General features: G+C 39.9%; 2 protein-coding genes across 3 annotated transcripts; both read left to right on the forward strand.

Moving 5' to 3' along the window:
• Positions 1–850: 850 nt before the first annotated feature.
• On the forward strand, positions 851–2,366 carry LOC124065413. The gene is made up of 3 exons (XM_046400800.1): positions 851–1,010; positions 1,107–1,165; positions 1,304–2,366. The coding sequence occupies exons 1-3, from the start codon at positions 928–930 to the stop codon at positions 2,110–2,112; spliced, it is 951 nt and encodes a 316-aa protein (XP_046256756.1). The 5' UTR covers positions 851–927; the 3' UTR covers positions 2,113–2,366.
• Positions 2,367–4,739: 2,373 nt separating this feature from the next.
• Positions 4,740–17,482, forward strand: csf3r (colony stimulating factor 3 receptor (granulocyte)). Of its 2 annotated transcripts, none has more exons than XM_046398812.1 (17): positions 4,740–4,826; positions 9,557–9,660; positions 10,789–10,863; positions 11,064–11,360; positions 11,699–11,831; positions 11,984–12,150; positions 13,113–13,282; positions 13,445–13,595; positions 13,890–13,972; positions 14,088–14,295; positions 14,394–14,582; positions 14,788–14,889; positions 15,227–15,373; positions 15,467–15,607; positions 15,707–15,803; positions 15,887–15,965; positions 16,579–17,482. In XM_046398812.1, the coding sequence occupies exons 3-17, from the start codon at positions 10,800–10,802 to the stop codon at positions 17,068–17,070; spliced, it is 2,520 nt and encodes an 839-aa protein (XP_046254768.1). In that variant the 5' UTR covers positions 4,740–4,826; positions 9,557–9,660; positions 10,789–10,799; the 3' UTR covers positions 17,071–17,482. The 2 variants fall into 2 exon arrangements, with proteins under 2 accessions (XP_046254768.1, XP_046254767.1); XM_046398811.1 differs by lacking the exon at positions 4,740–4,826 and adding an exon at positions 7,386–7,541.
• The last annotated feature ends 394 nt before the right edge of the window (positions 17,483–17,876 follow it).

Below are 17,876 nucleotides of genomic sequence, written 5' to 3' on the forward strand. Positions count from 1 at the left end.
CCAAAGCATGGGTTCAGGGCAAAGGTGAACACACAATTACAGAATAAAACCAAGCCCCCGTTTAGCTTGTCAGCCATGATAGAAATAATTTGAGTGAATTATTAAATGCTTCCACTGCTCTAAGCTGCTTCAGTGTCTGTTCAGACAAGAATCACAAACTCTGCTCTTTTCTCCTGCTTTAAAAGTGAAGGAATTAACTGTGTTTTTTTTTTTTCAATTAGTCTTGAACTCAACACGTTTAGGATAAACAAAGGAAAAACAACAGACTGTTACTGCTGCACGTCCGCTTCCAAATGTTTTCTGTGTACTTTGAACCGTATAATAAAAAAAAAGGTCAAGCTTAATGAGATCATTTTAAATTTGTGGTTGTTATGGTAATCACTTACATGTCATTATCATGGGTTTTAGGTCTAGTGAGTGAGAAGCTACTGTTCAGGTAAATTACAGCTCTCTGGATGATGTTATTAATCATGCTCATAGTTGCATAATAGTTAATATTCAAATAACACTGAAGGATTCTACTCACACCTATTTACACAATTTCACATTTTTCTAAGCAAGCTTGCACAGTTTTTTTGTTTTGCTGCTGTGTGATATGAGATTACAGAATTGTAAGTTTGTTCAAAATTGCACTGGACCATAAATATTTGCTCGACTCTTATCCTTTCCGCTTACGCTGCCATGTTTTAAATGTGTGCTTCACTTTGCTAAAATGAAAAAATAATCAAAAATGTCTTGTTTTGTGGAATTCTGCTGCTTGCAAGTATTTCAACTAATTGCCTGTAATGCAGCAATTTGCTGGTGGCTGACTGGATTCAGTGCTTGAGTTTTGGTGTCTATGGCAACCAGCTGTCTGTAATTAGTAAATCAAGCCAGGGTGAGGATTTGGGCAGGCAGAGTTGCTGCAAAAGAAGTCAAGAGTGGCAAATGCTTTCAGAAACTGTTTTTTTCCATGAAGCTTATGCTGACATAGCTGCAGGGATGTGTGTGCCTCTGGTGGTTTTTCTCAGGTATTCTCAAACCTGAATGTTTCCTGTGGTTAAAAAAATAATCATTGCTGCTCAGTGCTGTGCTGTTTGGCTTACAGTGTATGTTGTCTTTTGCAGCTCCGTTGTGCTTCGCTCTGTGTCAGCTGGAGGTGTATATTGTGCTAAAACAGCAAGAGGTATGTAGTGTGCTTTGACTGATGTTACTACGTTCTTACAATTACCAATCAGCAGGTATATTTATCATTTTAAAATAATGAAATGGCTTACAGAATAAATACAGTCTGTGAACATGTCTGCTTGTTATTCTGCTGTAGCCCGTGCAGCTGCTTTGGGTTTGGATTATCCTGGAGTCCATGGAGCTCCTGATCTCCTTGGACCAGCTCATCATGGGATGCACACAGACACAATGCCATTCAGCCCTCAGTCTTACAATAGCAATGACCTAGAACTGGCTGAGACTGAATCACGTCTCATCACGTCCTCCAGACAAAACCAACCTGGAATGAGATCCCTGGACGACAGAAGACGTAAACAAGCTCACCCCAGGGTTTCAGAATCTACATTTCTACTGCACCATGGCCCTTACAATCCAGTTCAAAGTGAATACACCACCCACCGAGTGCTGAGACTTCCCAGGGGACAATCAGTTATTAACCGCAAGTCCAATTTTGAGGAGGTCAAGCATGTTGCCCCTCCAACTCTGACTGAAGCCGCAGGCCAGTCTGACCTTGTGAATTGGAATCCTCAAGGTCGCAACAAACCACTCTCATTTGTCCACAATGAGCATGACCTTGTTGTTGATGAGTCTGTCCCAAATAGACGTGGCGTGTCTCTGAGTGGGCTCCCCCTGCCCCAAAGCAAGGGTCATGGCATTTACCAGAGGGGTCTATCTGGTTATGGTCTGGGAAATGGAGTTCCTGTCCTTGGTTCATCCGGCTTCACCAGCAAAGACAGCGTCGGAGCGATGACTGGTCGAGGTCCTACTGTCAGGAGACTGAGAAGGATCAGATTGCCTGGCAGTCTTCCTCAGCCTCTGCACAGAAGCATGAATGTCAAACAGTTTGTTCAAGGTAACCCTGTTCTTAGACATATGACAAAACCAAATCAGGTCCAGTTAGAATAAGTCGGTGAGCTAAAGAGGTCTGACACATAGCTTGGCTGTCTTGTCAAATAGTGTCCCCGTGAGGAGTGCTTAAAGTTAACAGGCAAGCATTTTGTGACAGAAAAACATGATTTCAGAGACTATTGGTCTGTAACCTTTACTCAAAGAAGCAATATTGCAACTTATCTCTGTACAACTTCTTGCATTGCCACTTCCACACCTGTAGCACTAAAACAAGTTGCATCATACAATAAACACAAAATTACAGATAATAATTCTCAGTGCCTCTCTGCCTTTTTTTTTTTTCTTCCTCCATCATAAATGTCTCACTGAGGACTGGATGTTACCAGAGTGCCATCTGTTGGTTGTAATGGGTAGATATTCTTTTGGCTCAGATTGTTGTACACAGGTGCTACCTAACAGAGGGTCAGCCTTTGACAAGTCCCATAATCTGTTTACAATCTGTTGTTTGCAAGTACTACTAGTGGTGATGCTAATTTCTACAAACAACCTTGGTTTTTCTGTGGTGGCGTGTTTCACCGGTGGTCTGGTATTTATAGGAGGGAATATAAGGTGTTAAAACATAGCCTTAGATTTTAAATTTGGATGACTGTCAGCAAATATTTATCCTTGCACTCAATCTTTTTTTCTAAAGGAGAGCCAGAACTAGAAGTTCAGGTGGATTTTCTCAGCAAGAATAAATCAAACGTTCCATATGTCAACCTATTGCTTTGATTCCTCAGTGAAAGACATTTGAGTGTAGACGGGTGAAGTTATCCAATGATTGACCCATAAACCAGTTGGTGTGCGTTGGTTATGAGCATTCATTCGGAACACAAATAGGGAAATGAGCAACAGAACAAAGTAAAGCAATCAACTGTTTATGGGGAGTGGAAAGGAAGGCAGTCAAGGGTGGCCATACATCATACATCATGTATGATGTATGGCCACCCAGGTTGTGTAGAGGGGGAAAAAAATGGATGTTGGTTGGGATCAGGCAGCCAGTTCAAAGTCCTTCTGGAAAACACACATTTGGTAAAGTGAGGCTGTATCATATCACGAAGTAGAGTATATCTTGCATGTATTTTTTTGATTTCAGAGTATCACCTGAGCCACAAATGGAGGGAAAACAACAAACCCTTTTAGCACAGGTTTTCAGCCAGTCATGCAACGTGGAAGGTACATGTGCTTTACTTTCTGTGCCTATCGTCACTGCTGTCATATGTGAGTGGGTACCATTTTCATTTTTACTGAACAAAGTGTCATGGCATATGCATTTAATTCGCACAAATGGTTTCTATGAGTTTCTATGATATGCTATATCTACATCAAATCCTAGTACACTCATAGCACTTTGCACGTAAGAGTGGTTCTGCTTTGACATCCTGCAGTTGTTTACTTCCTAACTCAACTTTTACAGAGTAAGATAAAATTGGTTGACACATTGCAGATAAAGAGCAGTATGGCCCTGTGAACGGGAAAGGATTCATTTCCATGAAGAGAGAGATTAATAATTTGTCAATCTTAGTATTGGTTTACCAACAGATTTCAACAGTCCAAGGAACAGTCGGATCATTGTCCACAGACGAACACATAGTAACAGTTTATTGGGTCTGCAGAGGAAGGTGTACTCATCCTGGTTGTCAGTGGAGCTTGCGCAATTCATGTTGTTGGCTTTAGGCTGCAAAGTTTTACAAGTGTGTTATCAAAAACCTGAATATCTTAACTTTTAAATATGAACAGACAACACATGCATACTTGATCAGCTCATGATAATTTGTGATTTAAAAAAACAACAACACTTGAGACCCAAACAACAACACAAAGGCTCAATTAATATAAAGCTATTTATTTCTTTGTCGTCTGTTTCTGTGCTTTTCTATCAGTGGGTTGCGACTCTGCAAAGGGTCCAGAGATAAGTACGACTGATCAACAAGTAAAGATTTTTTTAGGTCTCTATTGCTATCTCTCTATCTATGCTTTTTATTGTGAAATAAAGCTAACTTTCACTTCTTCAGGCCACTGAACGAATCATTAAAAGAAGGCAAAGTTCTACCAAATAGTCCAAAATCACAACCAGTGATGAATTATTTCTCTCAGGTCACACCCCCCCCCCCCCCAAAAAAACAAAAAAACTGCGAATTACTTCTTTGTTTCACTGCAGAAAAATCTGGCCTTGAAAATAATACTTTTCACACTTGTGCTTATTTAACTTTTCCTGCCTCACAAAACAAATCCCCCCAAAGCTTTATCAAAGCTCGGCCGTGAGCGTGTTACACTACACACACACACACTCCTCTTGAAGCAACCTTCTTTGTCTTCCTTTACACAATCCCAGGGAAGTGTAGTTAATAATAATGTGTATTTGTGCGCGTGTGTGTTTGTGTGTGTGTGTGTGTGTGTGTGTTCTAATGCGTGTGTTTGTGCTCCTCGTGCTCCTTTCCTCTCCTCTTCTTGTCCCACGCGAGGCTCTCAGTGAGCCCACTAAAGCCTGCCAGTGCAGCTGACCTGTGGTAAGAAGGAAATCAATAGTCAATTCCATTTTGCAGTCAGCGTGTGACAGGTACTAGATAGGAGTGGATTGGGTGCATGTAAGGAGCAGGAGTGTGAGTCAGAGCATTGGCCTCCTCTCTCTTTCCTTCTCTCAGGGTCTCAGCGTCTCGCTCGGCCAAGCCTTACGGTGGAAAGAGCAAGAGTGCAAGAGGCCACACTCGTCGGCGTACAACAACTCAGAGGTAAACACATCCAGTGTGAATGTTTAAAGTGACAGGGTTTGACCCGTATCATGTGTGCGCAATCTACCTTGTTTAAGTGATGCAAACACTTTGCAGTACAGGCACTTGTGTGAATTACATGCATATCTCAGGACACTTTGTTTGGCATGTATGCGAACAGGATCCGTGCACATGCTACGATTCAGGATACATGGCCTGTCCATCTGGGAATTTTGATAATATGCACAACTAGTACAGTGCATATCTGAACTGTCACTGCAGAACAGTTTCCGTTTCAGAAGTCTGTATGAACAACAGCTCAGCCTGTTGTAATATCTTAACATATCAAATACGTTTCTGCAGTGATGACCTCATTTTTCCTCTAGTGGCACCGTAAAGTTGATATCTTTGTTTTTTTTAGTGAATTATTCTGAAAACCGTTGGATCAATTTCCTTCAGATTTGGTATGGTTGTCTATGATGTCTGATTCCAGAAAAACACAAGGTGAACGGTTCTGTCATCACTGATTGAATAATAATAATAATTGATTGAAACACGTTTACACATGAAATTATGTGCCATGTTCAGCTGGCTGTTGTACAGGTTCGATTTTTCTTTGTTGAGTTCAATCAAAATTTTATTCATGTGACAGTCCAGTTTTCCCATTAAAGTTCATTAACCTTGTAATGAACTCAGTAAACTGTACATTTTAATACTTTCTAGTTTAGCTTTAGTTTTCAATGATGTGGCAGGTGTTAATGGCACATAAACATCTGCCAACACTTTAAGGGCTTGTTAGAAAAAGAAAAATAATAGATTTGACCTGTAATTTATTTTATAGTTAACCCCTGGCCACAGTATGTTGATTTTGACTTAAAGAGAAGTAGGATCGCATTGTTTCAACAGAACAGCACTGGGCTTCAAATATTTTTAGATTTAAATGGAAGCATCTGTGATTAGCAGAAGCTGTGATTACAACAGTTGTGATTGCAGTTAACTACCGTAATTCTCTGTATAATAATAGATAGATAGAAGAGGATATTTCCAGCAGTGATTAATTTGAGGGTTAGGCTCATCTCTAATGTGAATTACAATCTAAAGAGGAGACAACATTCTATTAAGTACAGTACAAGAGCCGTAATCAAACCTAGCAAAGCTTCATCAGTTCAACTTAGCTTCGGGGCCCTCAGCTAATTTTACTGCTCACTGAAACATAGTATGTAATATCCAGTGGATGGAGAACACTTCGTTCATTACTGCTGATTAGGAAAAAAAAGATCAAGCAAAATATGTCAACGCATGATAACCAGTTAATGTATTTTTAATTAGTGCCTGCATTTCTTCCCTCCTGTTGATTCCTGTTCAAAAATCCACCCGTGCATGCGTTTAATTCTTCCTCCAGCGGCCTCTTCATTAACAGTTAGCTTCCATTATGTTTTTGAGGGCAGTAGAGAGACCAAGCAGGGATACAGCTGTTAGATTAAAAGCTGAGTAGCTGAGCTTGCTGGCTCGCCTCGCGCACCGTTTGAAATGAGGCTTCAGCCGCGGAATCATTTTACAATTTAATAAGCTAATAAACGTGATATGGCAAGTAGTTTCAAGTGCCCTTGGGAGGTCAAGGCACAGTTTACAATCCCATTTAAAAGCTTGTTCAATTACCATGCTGAAAAAGGCTTGGGCAGGTTCGGAGAGGGAGGTGGCAGCCTCTGCAATACGGCAGCTGTGCTACTTTAAAGGTTGCACTCTAGACAGACGTAGGGTCAACCTGAACCAGACTTATTGCATTCTTCAAGATGGCACCCTGTGGGAAAAGACCATCAAGTAAAGTTGAAATACTTCTGTACTCGCATAGTAAGGAGGTAGTGAATGCCAGACGCCTCACCTGTCCACAGACTGACATTTAATTGATTCAAAATGAGGTGTAATGACTGTTCTTATTACTCCACCACCAATCATTTTAATCACTTCATTAGGGGAGCAAGATGTGTATTTCTTTTGGCCGATACCGATGACACATAATTACCTGCCTCTCAATTTTGTTTTTTAAGAAGGAGTTCTTGTAGTTTATGCACTTGTGAAAGCATGAAAAGCTAAGATTTAGTGAGAAAACATAATTTAAAATTCTATAGCTCCGATTTAATCAAATATGTTGTGTTGTCTTCCACTGAACCTGTTAAAAAAAAACAAATGTCCACACCAGTGACAACCTGTTCGACTCTGTAGTCTACAAAGCCTGGCTCTACTAGTAAAGCAGTTGGATATCACAACAGCATATTGCACATATTGTATTTACGGAGGATTGCAAACCTTACAGCCATCTATTGTATTTGTGTGTGTAGACGCTGGGCTTCTTCAGTCTGATATATTGCATGTACCCCCCCCCCCCCCTGTTTTTTTTATTGTGACAGTAAATAAATGTGAAGAATTTTTAAATTTGTACCAGATTTGATTATTTTTAGCCTAACTGTTCACCCCTGCTCTTCAGAGAATTTCAACACTCAACTTTTGTTCCCATGACTGGGCCCCATCAGTCATGTGTTTCTTCCTGGAAAACAGTGACAAATTCAAAACAAGGATATTGTTGCTGCTGCTGCTGCTGCTGTTGCTTGGCTAACACACACACACACACGCACACGTCCTCCAATCTGAGCTGCTTTGAGCCACACTGTTTCATCTAGTGCTATCAGGGCTGATGAGAGGCTCTCGTCTTTCTGGGTCTGCCGCAGCTGCTGTGTGGTGAGTGGCAAGCCTCTCTGATGGCTCTCCTTTATCTTCACATCAAGCGATTTGCTGGTCCTTTCATTTTGGTACTTGTGCCAGATTGAAAAGGGAAACTTCACAAAACTTGTTTCTGAATGACACAGGTTATGGCTGGAGAGTTGTGTCCCGATCCAACTCACGGACCGCTCCACGTAATTTCATTTAAAACAATCGTTTAATCAGATTCCTGTGGCTGCTCTGAATTGTACTTGTGCCATTTATCATCTTTTGTGGTTCGCCTGTACGTTTTTGTAACCAACATGAAATACCATCTGTATTTCATGTTCATGAAAATCAGAGGGTTTTCAAATATTTATTTAAAAAGGAATTCTATGATAAAATAATCATTCAAATATAAAAACACCTAAATTTTATTAAAACGGATAAAATGAAAACATTATAAAGAAAGATTAAAGAAACATATAGTGCTGTTTGTAACTGTTTTTACATAAAAATATTCATAATGTGAGTTTTGTCAGCTTTTCTGCCATTGAGGACTTCTGCTAAATGATAACTCTATCAATATGGAAGTAGTGTTCGTGTGTTAAGCTATAGAAAACATGTTTATGCTCTGGTTATGCATTAAAAAAGAGGAAATGAAACAGACTGCTTTCCTCCTTTCTAGCTTTTTGGATTTTTACAACTGCTGACACCTAATGTTAATGTGTCTGACCACAAAGGAACCGTTGTATGATTAATGAATGTCCAAATCCAAACAATAACATTTCTTAAGAATTTTTTAAATTTTCTTATTTAAAGCGCTGTGATTAGTGTGAGAAATAAAACCAAAAAGGGGAAATAGTGGCAAGTTTGTCATTGTACTCTTGGTTAAGGATGTTGCCAAATCCTGAAAGTAGGTGTTTTGTAACCTCCAACAGCAACGGGAAAGGAAACATACGGTGGCTGTGGCAAAATGTTTCTCTACACGTAGTAATATGACTCACTCAGACACACAAATGATTCCAGATAGCATCAGTGCACAGCACATTAGGAAAGTTCACTACACTGAAAATAGTCTTATTTTATATGGTCTTTATTTTAAGCATATCAAACTGGGTTGGTTGACAAAATACAGTCAAATTTTAATAGCATATCTCTCTCTCCACTCTCCCTCCCCACCTCTCAATTGCCTTTTGTCAGAGCCACAGGCAATTACTTCTTAGTAGTAAGCAGAAATTCTAAAAAAAAAGAAAGCAGGAGAGAAAATGGAGGCCTTTATGCACACAGCTGATAAGAAAGAGGGAGAAATTGCATTCCTCTCATGTTGTTTTAACGCATACTTCTCCAAAAAAAGCAGGTTATTGTCGACGGAGGCGATCCTGACCGTGAGTTTGAGTGATAGTTACAAATTATTAAAGTAATACCTCTTTCCAACATGAGGTTTCATGCAATTTCACAGCACATACATAAAATTTCTGCCTAAAGGTACAGCATAAAATGCAGGAGTGAAATTAATGAAAATCTAATAACAAATCATCTTAATTTGTTCATTTTGCCTTTGAAGAATAAGTTGAAACGTGCTGATAATAAACATGCAGATGCTGTCAACATGTTTTGGCCTCGTGAACAACTGGCTTCAGATTCTTCAGTTTGCTATACAGAATCGGTCAGAGAGACAAAGATGGGGTGTTACAAGACTACAGAACATTTCTTAATGCTGCGGTCTCAGTTACTGCCTCTGTACATATTTGTCTGTGTGTTCACATGCACGTGTGTGTCTGTAGGAAATTTTTCAGCGGTGGAGAAATCAATAAGCGTCATTTGCCACTGTCAGACAACATATAGGAGCTTTCCTCCCTGCTGAGTTCTTAGCAGCATTTAAGAAAGTTTAATTTCACACACTGAATGGAATCGCTTTGTAATCGCTTGTAATGCTGTAAATCAGCTGCAGCTTAATGTTTTTGTCATAACTGAGTGATAATTTTTTAATAATATTTAAAAATAAATATATTTATCACAGTTTACTTTGTCTTTCCTTCCATACAACACAGAAAGACAGAAATGCAGTGAGGGCATGCCCGTGTCTTCTTGGTGTTGCTTTGTGAGCCACCAGCCAGATTTGAGTAATTTTGTTCCCTCTCTTGGTTGTGTGATGGTGAGTATTTCAAAAAGTTCTCCAATATTCACTTTCATTTAACATCTGTGCTTGTAATGTAAGGTTCCAAACAAGTGGCGAATTCAAGAAGCAGGTTTTTGACTTAATTTTAGAAAGACAATCTGCCGGAAAAGAGCTCCCATCTGCTTAGCTTACAAGCACTTCTACTTATTATACATGACCAATCAACTATGGAGCAGATGCCCAACAAATTCCTAACTGGAAAATGCAGTCTTCCTTTCAGCTTAAAGAAGTTACCTCTCCAATAGAATGGTAGAGAGACAACAACATAGACAAAAGTATCCAGACACACCTCTTTATTTTCAGGGGTGGACTCGGCCCCTTATTTTCATTGAATGCTTAATGCTTTAGCAGACCAAGACATTTTGGACAATGCTATGCTTCCAACTGTGTGACAGCAGTTTGGGGAAGGGACTTTTCTATTCCATCACGGCTGTGCCAAAGTGCGTAACATCAGTGATTGACCTCACAAATGCCTACTGCATGAATGGGCAAAAATTCCCACAGAAACACTCCAAATTTACTATGAATTTAGAATGTGATGTCATTAAAGTGCCTGTTGGTCATGGTCACGTCATGGTCAGGTGTCCCTATCATTTTGTCTATGTAGTGTACTTACTACATATATTCCACCTACAAAGTATTAAAAATGTGTTTTTTTACAGCTAGCAGAGCTTCAAATGCCTCATCTTTTGTGTAATCATGTTGCATCATGACTTTAACTGTCACAGATCTTTATATTCACAAGTGTATCTAGTGTTAGTGTTTGCAGCTTGTTGCTCTGCAGACACTTTACACAGACAGCACTGCAGGTTTTTCTCCACTCTTGTCGTGGAAAGCCTTGGATGCATTCTCTAGCTGTCGGTTTATACTGAAATGCTATGTATTATGGAGATCACATCCTTGTTCACATCAGGCCGCCATAGCAAACACTTCAAACACAGTGTTGATGATGTATTTTGAAGCGACAGACGTTATCACTCTCGATACCTCTCCTCACACAATGCGGCATGTCGCTCAGACAGAATGGCAATTCAAATATTGTTTTGATACACCATGAGAGTTTGTAATTTGAGAATAATGTATTTCATTTTGGCTGCCTAACAGGTTTTATCATCATGATATCCACATGGTTGTCAGTGATTGTCATGCTGGTGGCACACGTGAAAGGATCCAGAAATGGTGAGCCTTGCTCTCAGAATGAAATAGTACATCTAAATGGAAATACCTAACCAGCAGTTACAAAGGCAATTGTTAGTCTATTACGCATTTCCATCCTTTGTGTTGAAGACTCTGTTCAAACTGAATACAAGGCATTTTTTACAATGATAATCATTAAAACAAGATTTACAACCATGATAAATTAATTTTCTTATTTTTAGAAGCTGACATGCAGCCGTGTGCGAAGGTCCAAACATCCAGCTCAGTGGTGCCTCTGGGGTCACCTGTAACAGCCACCTGTGTCATTAGGAATGGTTGCCCTCTGCTCATTGGACAGGCTGTTCGTGTTGAGTGGCGTCTCGACAACCACTTTCTCCCCAACAGCTCCGTAGCCAATGAGAGCATCACAGTTTCTGAGGTTGTTATACCGAACTTCAATCACACCAGGGCTTCCCTCACCTGCTGTGTCCAGACCTCTCCTGTTCAAGTAGTTGGGGGAGTGGAGATCAGAGCCGGATGTGAGAAAGATTTCAACTTCTTGTGCATGTTTGTATATTAGGAAGCAAAGTAATTTATGTTGGGTTAAACACAACATACAATATGAAAATTAAACCTCGGTGTTGAACACTTGATCAAATTTAAAAGATGCTAGTAATTTTATTGTCTTCCTATCTAAAAGATCTGCCAAACTTGGATAAGTAGAAGTTTACAGATAAAGCAAGATTGTATCAGAAGAATTAATTAATTACATTAGGAAGAAGCTTGACTTTTATTTTTTATTTGACTACTTTTGAACATTCTTTGCCCAGAAATGCATCAAGGAAACTACAATTCATCTATTGCAAATATTTTTCAGATCCTCCAGAAGCACCGCAAAACCTCAGCTGTCAGACAAACCTCACGAACCCTAACACTCTGACCTGTAGCTGGGACCCTGGGCAGCAGAAGACCTACCTGTACACAAAATACACCCTCCACACCAAGATATGGTAATCTTCTGCCTCTAAATGCCATTTGCCAGGAATACACTGAAACTGTCAAGAAGCAAACATCATTTTTGTGTCAGGAATGTTTAAAGCGGCATTTACAAAATATATCTGAATGGTTGCACAATTCAGACACATTAATTTCCTCATTTCAGGGAATCAAAGGAGAATCACACTTATGAGCTACTACCAGGAGTCCAGCGATATGCCATCCCACGCTCTGGCTTTGTCCTGTTCTCAGAAATGGAAATATACGTGAAGGCTGTGAATGAACTTGGTGAAGCAGCCTCAGAACCTGTCACTTTGGAACCCATCAGTGCAGGTTGGAAACAAAGAAAATATGCAATCTTTAAATGTTTTCTTTGATTGTTTCTTTTGTGGAAATGCAGTGACCTCCATCAAACTGTCAATGACCAGCCATATTTAATAAAATGATTATATTGCCCTGGACAATCCTACGGGGGGCTGATGTTACACATCAAAATGTTTTTAACAGTCTTGGGAAATTCTACTGCCTATGTAAAGAAAAGTTAAAGTCTTTCATGGCTACAGGAAGAGCAAATTGCCTCAGATGATGTCAATTGACTCATCATCAGTGAGGGCTGAAAACATCAAGCCTGACAATGAAAATAAAAATGTGCAGAGTTAGAAATAAGTGAGTTTACCGGGTTTCTATCACCTACCTCACATCTCTGCCTAGGACTAGTGATTCAAGGCTTCATTATTCGCCACTAGTAAAACACAATTCCTGAATCTCTGAAAGAAACATCAGCAGCTATGTTGTATCATTGGTAATGTAGGCACCAGCTCTTGACAAGGAATAAGATAAGATAAAATAATCCTTTATTAGTCCCATAACTGGGAAATTACAGATTAAGAATACCTATTATTTTGAATAAACATATAAAACAATATAACATAGTTTTATACAAATTTACAAAATTGACATGAATGACTTTTGTTTCAGTAAGCTGAGAACATACTGTTTTTCAAATATAAGCATGTTTGTTAGGATTAGGAAATGGTATTGCAGTTTGAGAAACTGATTGAAAATCTATTTTTATTTTGCAGTGGACAGAATGTTTTATTCAAGTGGTTAGAAGAGTCTTTGAGTGTCCAGTAAATACCTTCCTGCCAGCTTTAGGTGTTGTTAAACAACTTTCTGGACTTTTCAGAGGTCCCTGCATTACTTTTTGGAAGTAAAATGCTACTTAGCTCTGCAGAACCTAAAAGCGTGGAAAAAATAAATTACCCTTAAATTTCATCAGGGCTGTTTTATTTCAGCTAAGTTCGATCCACCAACGATCCTGAAGGTTCAAGCAGTGCCGAAAAGGTACGGCTGCCTCAAGCTGACCTGGAGATTATCACAGGACCAGGCCTGGATGCGTAATTGCCGCCTGAATCTGGAGGTTCGTTTTAAGACTGCTGACAGCAGCCGATGGATTGAACAACCAGTGAGTATAATTCATTCCAGTCTCAATCACGTCTGAAACCTTAAGTGTTTAACGTTCAGTAAAATTCAAGTAACCCTACAGTTGGATGACCTACATGAACTTCGCTGTACGCGCGGCTGAACTCATATCCATATGGTTTATTTGCTCTGGGACATATGTTAGATCCCGCTGAGTGGGGTTCATCCATCCCGACCTGCGGACCTGTGTCGTCTCCTCCATGGGACTCAGTATGTGGCCCAGATTAGAGTCAGATACAAGCAGAGCCCCTGGAGTGAATGGAGCAGCAGCCAGTCGGGAGTCACCTTGGAGAGCGGTAGGGCTTGAATCAATTCAGAGTGACACAATCAGTCACTCTAACATTTTCCAATCTATGGCCTTTTCTTCCACTTCCTGGTCTTTTCAATATATGCTAATGTCATGTTCAACATCTCCCATTGCTTTGCTCTAATAGCACAGGCTGAATTGAAGTATTGAGTTCTGCTGCACACTCTGGCAGTGAATCCATAGCCCTGTCTTGTATAGAAAAAGTTTTATTTTTTAAAGAGTGAGAGGAGAAGTGCAGGCTTTTGACTAGCTACTAACCTGTCAGCCGTCTCTTTCTTTTCAGCTCCCACTGGATGTCTAGACTGGTGGATGAATGTATCAGGGGATCACATGCACAAACAACTCAACATACATTTGTTTTGGAAGGTACATACTATTACACAAGTTGCTTGATACCTGCTATAAACTGATATATTTTATTTGTTGTTGAGTGTGTGGAGTCTGCCTTTAAAATAACTAACTCTGCCTTTTTTTTTTTTAGCCATCAAATCAGTTTCATGCCAACAGCCAGAATGTGTCGTATGTTGTCTCACTGCAAAAAGTATCGGGTGAAAAGGGAAAGGTGTGCTCTACAGTGGAGAATTATTGTACTTTCCAGCTTCCCAGGAGAGCAAAGAAAGTGTATCTGAGTGCTGTAAATGCAGCAGGGAGATCCACTCCCACTGAAGTTCAGATTTCCCTGCCTAAAGGTAAAATCGACACCTTAAACCTGTTCTCATGTATGAGACGGTTTTATGCACATTGCATACAATGTGTACAATGTGTACAATGTGTTTTGTGTGTGTAGCTCATACAGTGATATCAGACGTTGCAGCCATTCCTCACGATGACAGCTCCCTACTGGTCCACTGGAGAAGTCTGGATTCTTTCAGTCCAACTGGTTTTGTAGTGGCATGGAGGCCTTTGTTAAAAGCTAACCTCTCTCACACACGGTTTGAATTGATTGACAGAAACCAGACAAGCCTTGTGATAACAGGTACACTTTATAGTATTTGTATTGCAGCTCCACATCCTGTATAATTTATTCACCTTTTATTTGGTTTTCCTAATCCGATGTTTATCCTTTGCCAAGAGAATTCACTCTTATGAAAGGTTTTTGTTTCTGTGCACGACCTGCCTGTACACACTGGTAGCAGCTTATCGGTGCTGATACATTCTAACCTCTTCGCTCTCATCAATAGGCAGCTTTGAGCCCTACAAGCCCTATGGGATCTCGGTGTATCCTCGGTTTAAGGATGGGATAGGCCTTCCTCAGACTGTTAATGCCTACTCAAGACAAAAGGGTAAGTCACCAAAGACACAAAGAGGATCACACAAAGAGGAGGCAGAGGTGTGAGAGTTGGGCTGCCTTAACTTTCGGTAGGCGGAAAAAGATTTTGCCACATGTATATGCATTGTGCGACTATCAGACACAGCTGATTCATGGTAGAATAATGCCCTCTTGTGGATAGAAATGAATAATTAGTTTTGCTGGCTTGAAGGTTTCAAATTATGTCAAGTTAATTTTATTTATAGAATTCAATACACCATACAGCAGCCACCAATGTTTTAACCTCTGTTTAAGTACAATTGTTCCTTAATAGCTGTATTTATCACACATGATGATAATTCTTTTTACAGCTCCATCCATGGTTCCAAAACTACAAATGATTAAGACCTGGAAGTCATATATCGAGTTTACCTGGGATGAAATACCTTTAGACCAAAGGAACGGAATTATCCAGAGCTACAAGATCTTCTACTGGAATGATGAGGGACCAATTAACGGTAGGTTAAATCTCTTAATTTTACTGCTATAATTTTCTTCTATTTGTTTGTTTTGTTTCATACTTGCTATCTGATGTCTAACTTTTCAATCAGTTGTAAGTGCTGACCTAGAAGAGAGGAGGGTGGTCCTGAAGGACCTCAACACTGGGTCACTGTATGAAGCTTTCATGATGGTCAGCACATATGGTGGAAGCCTGAATGGGTCAACAATTACTTTTGAAGCTGAGACCTTCGGTTAGTATCATCATTTGGCTTTCTAGAGCAGGGAGATCAAGACAGGGTGTATTCCCGCAGCAGATATTTCATTCAGAATACGTATTTGTCTCTTTCTAGATGCTGCTGCTGTCGTGATTATTTTAACTGTGACTGGTGTTGGGATGTCATTGATGATTATCTTCATCGTCCTGACTTGTTTTTCCAACCACAGAAGGTGAGATCCTTGCCATACTGTGAGCTGTGAAGCTGTGATGTTATTTATTTAAAAAAAAAAAACTTTTTTACTTTCTTTTGCAGGCTGAAAGGACGTTTCTGGCCAGTTGTTCCAGATCCAGCAAACAGCAGCATTAAGAGATGGACATCAGAATCAACACAGGTGTGGAAAATGAACATGTGCAGTATAAAATGCTTTCTTTGCAACAACCGCCTTCAGGGAAAAGCTGCAATAGCTAATAGTTTTATATTAAGAATGGATCAGATGACTATGTGTGATGTGAAAGGGAACGCTCAAAGTGATGTGCCCACAGAGAAATATCTCCAACTCTGCCGTGCCTCTCTGCTCTACGGCACATTTTAGCATCTTCCAGCTAGCTGTTTTAGTTTTACAACCCAAGACTTTACTGTTTGGGTACAGTCTCAGTGCTCTCCTCGACGTAACTTTCAGCAAAAAGGCTATGATGAACCCTCTGTTCACTACCTGCCTGGCACCTAACAGACTGACTAAGTTAGCAGCTAGCTGGTGAACAGAGTGGAGTAGTAAAATAGCCAGCCAATAGAACTTAAAGGAAAGGGGCTGATGTATTGGACCTATCAGGTGAACAAGATTCCAAATGAATAATAACATTGCTGCATGTCAGCTGGACATGCATGCAAGCAAATGTTTGCCAACACATTACTCACTTTATATGTCATTGTATTGTTTACAGCTTGTTCCATTGCCACCAGCAGGTCAAAAGAGCCATTAATGCAGCTTTATTTTCCTTTTGCAGGATACCCATCTTGCCTCAGACTGTGAGGAGCCCAATCCAGTGTACCTAACCCACCTCAGCTTCCTGGACCTGCCTCTGAAACTCAGTAAAGAAGACAATGACTCATGGTCAAACAGTGCAGAGGACACGAGCGACCTGGGGGAGTCTATTTGTGGTTCACCATTGATCCCTGGCTACTCTGGTTCAAACAGCACTTCTGTTCCTTATGCTACTGTAATCTTCACCAGTCCATACAACAGCCCTACAGCTAAAGCGCCTCACGTCTACCTGCGTTCTGAGTCCACACAGCCTCTTTTAGAGACTGAAGAGTCATTCAGTCCGAAGTGCTACCATAATATGGCAACTGATGGTATGCATGGGATGCCAAAAGAGCAATGTTTTTTTGGTTCCTGCCATGACAGTGAGCCCAAAGAAGAGGCAAATCTAGACATTCTGTGGGAGGACTTTCCTTTTCTACGATCATTAGCTGTAAATGAGATGCAAAATGACTAAAAGTATTTCGCTGATTACAAGAGTAACTGCTTTGTAAGATGTTGATGTAGTTCTGAGTCTGTGTAATGAGCCAGTTTTGATCAGCTGATCCAGAATAGCACACAACTGCAAATGCATGCTAGATTTAATTCTGAAATCATCTTTATATGTTATGATTATGATGTCCATGCTTTGTCTGCACCACACTTTGTAGATACGTCACCTCTTGAGAAAATAAACTTTTTTACTGAAGACAAAACTGATATTGCAGTGGTTTATGTGAACTTTCTCAACCTTTTTACCAAGGAGACCCAGTGAAAACAAAATGTATGAATTAAAAAAGCCTACATTTCACTCAGCTAAAATCACCACTCACCTAACCCAGTTAAAGTGAGACAGTTTTTTTTGACAAATGGTTTTTAAACCATTTTTTTTTTAAATGACTATTTTACACATGCATTTAGTCATGGGATAGATTGAGTGGATATGAAACTGAAACATGATTAAAATACACTGAATTTGAAACTGGGAATTTTGAATTGGTTAAAAGAACACAAGTTTTGTTAAAACGTGTCCCATTCGTGCTACTCTGCTTTTCATTATTTCGTGTTTTTACTTTCCTATTCCTCTCTGCTATTTGTCGCATTTAATGTAAAGCACGACTGTGAATAGTTATTTAACAAATAGTCTTTAACGCTAACAGAAAATAGTAGTGCAACAATGAACCCCAAGTTCGATTTGCCGTTGTTTTTCATCACAGAAAGCGAAATCGATCCCTTCATTTTTCCCATCGATGTGTTCTGGGATTGGTTAGCATAGCCTTGAAA

Source organism: Scatophagus argus, chromosome 9, assembly GCF_020382885.2.
Source record: "Scatophagus argus isolate fScaArg1 chromosome 9, fScaArg1.pri, whole genome shotgun sequence".
Lineage (NCBI taxonomy): Eukaryota > Metazoa > Chordata > Actinopteri > Scatophagidae > Scatophagus > Scatophagus argus.

What these genes read in the sequence shown, in the direction of transcription:
- LOC124065413 (XM_046400800.1), top strand. Translation starts at nt 928, where the DNA reads ATGCTTTCAGAAACTGTTTTTTTCCATGAAGCTTATGCTGACATAGCT. An exon ending in CCTCTGGTGGTTTTTCTCAG is followed by an intron (nt 1,011 to 1,106) that starts GTATTCTCAAAC and finishes TGTCTTTTGCAG; the next exon opens with CTCCGTTGTGCTTCGCTCTG. An exon ending in TTGTGCTAAAACAGCAAGAG is followed by an intron (nt 1,166 to 1,303) that starts GTATGTAGTGTG and finishes ATTCTGCTGTAG; the next exon opens with CCCGTGCAGCTGCTTTGGGT.
- csf3r (XM_046398812.1), top strand. Translation starts at nt 10,800, where the DNA reads ATGATATCCACATGGTTGTCAGTGATTGTCATGCTGGTGGCACACGTG. An exon ending in CGTGAAAGGATCCAGAAATG is followed by an intron (nt 10,864 to 11,063) that starts GTGAGCCTTGCT and finishes TCTTATTTTTAG; the next exon opens with AAGCTGACATGCAGCCGTGT. An exon ending in ACCCTCCACACCAAGATATG is followed by an intron (nt 11,832 to 11,983) that starts GTAATCTTCTGC and finishes TCCTCATTTCAG; the next exon opens with GGAATCAAAGGAGAATCACA.